Genomic DNA, 3523 nt, shown 5'->3' with positions numbered 1-3523 from the left:
AAATTCTTCAAGGCATTTCTAGTTCTAATAAGATTCTGAGCAGGCGAGCTGTACAGAAAAGATTGTTTTCAAATGCTGAGAAACTGGTTCCTGCATGAAGAATACAAATCGAATGACCCATAAAGCAAATGAACCAGAGGCTTGGAAAAGCTTAGTACCTTTTATTCCAGCTTTACCTTTGAGTCTTCTTAATTTCCTTCCTACCAGCTTTTTTCTCTCCCTTACTTTATTTCCATTCCCCTTACCTGTTGTTGTTTTTATCATTTGATTTTTTTGTTGCTGTTCTTCTTCTCTCTCTTTCTCTTAGAATTTACTTTAGTACCTTCCATCTCTGTTAATCTTTCCTTTTCAATTGACCCGAATATGGAATTGAAACAGAATGGAAAATATTTGCATTTTTTAAAATGTTGAATGAATGTTTAATTTATGTATTCTTAACTTTAAAATTAGGTGACAAACATTTTATAGGTATAGGTATATCTCTCAGAAAGCTAAACTAATTATTATTATTGTTATGATCCCTTTTTTGTGACCCATTGACTTTTTGGTCTCCACTGAAGGGATGAGAAGGTCGGCCCAGAGGTGACGCTCACACCAGGGAAATGGCAGGTTCTTACAAGCTGCTTGTGAATTTACTGTGTTTTCCCATTCAGTTTATATTTTCAGTATTAGAACTGGCATCTCGACCATAAAAAAAAAATTCCTCTAAAGGATTGTCAATACAACTTTCCAATCACAAACTTAAGAGAAAATGTAATTTTCTGATAAACCATGAAAAAAATTTTAAAAAAATATTAAAATCCTGGAAACAAAATAACTAGGATTATTATTATTTTCATTATAGCTACTTAACAACCCGAAGGCAAAGCAGTACTCATCCTAGGAGTCAGCCAGGCAAGGTGGGCCAAGCCCTCCTCTGCAGTTTTCTATATGAGAAACTGAATTTTAATTTTCCACTGTTTCTTGACAGTGTTCGAAGCCATGAGACTTTCCCAGTGAGCTCTACAAGTCTGCTTCCAAGCTTTGTTAATGTTATTCCTTCTATCCAAAATGCCACCTCCTCCTGTCTTACCCTCTAAGCCCCATGACAGTTTTGTCCTTCTAGAAACTAGCCACTTATCTTTCAAGACAATCTTATCTTTGATGCCAGAGTCTAAGATGAAATTGGCCATTAAGCAGCATTCAAATGTTTCTCGAGCCCCTTCTGCGTGGCGGTGCTCCTGTCTCCACCGACTTCTGCGCTCTGTGTAGGCTTCTAGCCTAGCATCTGCAATGTTTGCCTGTCCCTCATCAGCTAAGTCGTGCCAGACTCTTTCTCTTCCTGTTAGGCAGCAAAGACTGGAGAGAGCAGGGGTCATGATACACACATGTCTTTGTATTTCCACACAGGGCTTCATTGGAAGAAAGGGTTTAATAAATCACCCAGTGAACATAAAAGTTGCTCTGAGCTCAGGGAAAGGTGGATTAATAAAAACACACAGGCTAATAATTCAAAATTGTGGAAATAGATGAATGTGCTGGGATACAAATTTATTAGTTAAAACAAAGAAAGGGACCAAGATGAGAGCAAGCAGTGCTGAGGGGACCAGAATGACAAAAAGCTATGGGGCCCCAGCAGTTTGTAACGGGGCCTTCAGTTACTTTGTATTGGAGCCAGGTCAGATCTGAGGACAGGAGATCATACTTCCTGATGAGAAGTATGAAAGGGAATATGATTAATAATCATCAGAACAGCTAACCCCATGTGCCAAGTCCTGTCCCAAGTGCATTCAGTGAATTAACTCTTTTAAATACCCGGAAACGCCTGGAGGTCCTACCACCAGAGTCAGATCTAGTCATGCAGCTACTACATGGAGAAGGCGGGCTCCTAGCCTTGCTGGTTAACCACTGTGCTCTACGGTGACGCTGTTCCCGTGCTGACTCACAGCAGGGAATAGAATGTGAGGGACTGGCAGGCATAGAAATAATAACCTTAAATCTGGACAAGTTCATTGGTTACCTTGTAAAGAAAGATTTGCCAAGTATAGGATAGATTTGATTTAGTTTCATTCCTTATTTCACACACACACACACACACACACACACACACACACACACACACACACACACACACACTATTGTACTTTTTCTTTAAAGCTTTTGAAGGGGAGCAAAACATGCCACCCCAAAATATGTCACTTTGGCACATTGATTATTTTGAATTAAAGCTACTTGAGACAACAGAATGCAACAAAGGACACTCTGCCCCTCCTTGTCCCCCTGAAAGTGGGAAATGAATCTGCCATGTGAAGGCACCGGCCCTGTGCCAGGAGGGTAGGAGGCAGCCTTATTGCCAGACGTAGGGAACGTAAGGTCCAGAAGGCTGTATAAACAGAACTTATTACGGCCTCAGTAATTTATGGCCCTGCACACAAACTTTTTTCTCATATCATTTTTTCACAGATTGATTGTTTCGTTGTTTAAAAGGTGTAAAAGCTTCCTGCTTTGGTCACTGTGAGTCTCAAACTTTTTATGGGCCTCCTGTATGTGCAAAATTAAATTTGTTTTTCTCCTGTTAACCAATCCCATGTCACTTCGATTATTAGACCAGTGAAGGAACCTAAAGGGGAAGATGGGAAATGTTTTCCATCTTTATACCTTACTGAAATGCCAATCTCTCCTAGAAGTGGCAGAGACCGCGTCCTCAGGAATGTACCAGCAACCAACTTCACTACACAAGAGTATTGCTGAGATTTTGCATCTGGAGAAGCTGACCAAAGGCCACTTTGGGCTTCTTACCTTAAGCAGTTGCTTTACCCACAAAGAGGGTGATGAAAAAGCAGGCAGTAAGGCAGAGTTCCCACTTAGACAGCCGAGCCGGACCTCTGTGCTGGGAGATGGCAGCCACAGGTGAAGTGGTTTGTCCACACTGTCGAATGCTCCTCCCTGGGATGGCTCAGCCAGCCTCACACCATCGTGCTTTTCTTCCCTAGTGGAGCAGGCTCCCCCAAATGAAGGCCAGGCCCCCTTTCCCAGGTGCCCCCTGGAGCACTTGGCTGCATCACCACCAAGTGGATGGAGGGCTGGGCATCGAGGGTGGCCTCAGGAGCACACTCCTTACTGGGGTCCTTGCCTCGGCAGTCATACAGCACACAGGAGACGAGGAAAACCAAGAGCAAAATGACGTAGCTCACGACCAGGATGATCAGGTTCAAGGTGACAGGGTCAATCTCCAAGTAAAACTCCATCATACCTCTCAGGGTCGGGAACTGGGTCTCCAGAAAGGCAGCAGGACAGGCTCGGGGATGGCAGGGAGCAAACCCTAGCGTGGGGCAATAGTTCATTGGCTCTGGAGTAAAAATACATTAATCCCCACTGCTCCAGGAGACCTCACAGATTAGAGCTGCTCGGCTTAATAACTTAAGCTCCTGCTGTTAATACCACAGCCACCAAAACACAGAGAGCTGCCTCTCATCACTTCACCTACACAGAGAGAGAAAGAGAAAGAGAGGGAGAGATGCTTCAAGTTTTACCAATGTGTCGT

The 3523-nt window shown here is 43.2% G+C and overlaps 1 protein-coding gene across 1 annotated transcript; it reads right to left on the bottom strand.

The window, feature by feature from the left end:
- Positions 1-2945: 2945 nt before the first annotated feature.
- SMIM36 (small integral membrane protein 36) lies at positions 2946-3227 on the bottom strand. The gene has a single exon (XM_057501952.1). It carries the CDS (start codon positions 3225-3227, stop codon positions 2946-2948), a length of 282 nt encoding a protein of 93 aa, XP_057357935.1.
- Positions 3228-3523: the final 296 nt, after the last annotated feature.

This window comes from Manis pentadactyla, chromosome 4, assembly GCF_030020395.1.
Source record: "Manis pentadactyla isolate mManPen7 chromosome 4, mManPen7.hap1, whole genome shotgun sequence".
NCBI classification, from domain to species: Eukaryota; Metazoa; Chordata; class Mammalia; order Pholidota; family Manidae; genus Manis; species Manis pentadactyla.
The sequence above is the reverse complement of the archived record's forward strand: the minus strand, read 5'-3'. Positions and strand labels throughout refer to the sequence as shown.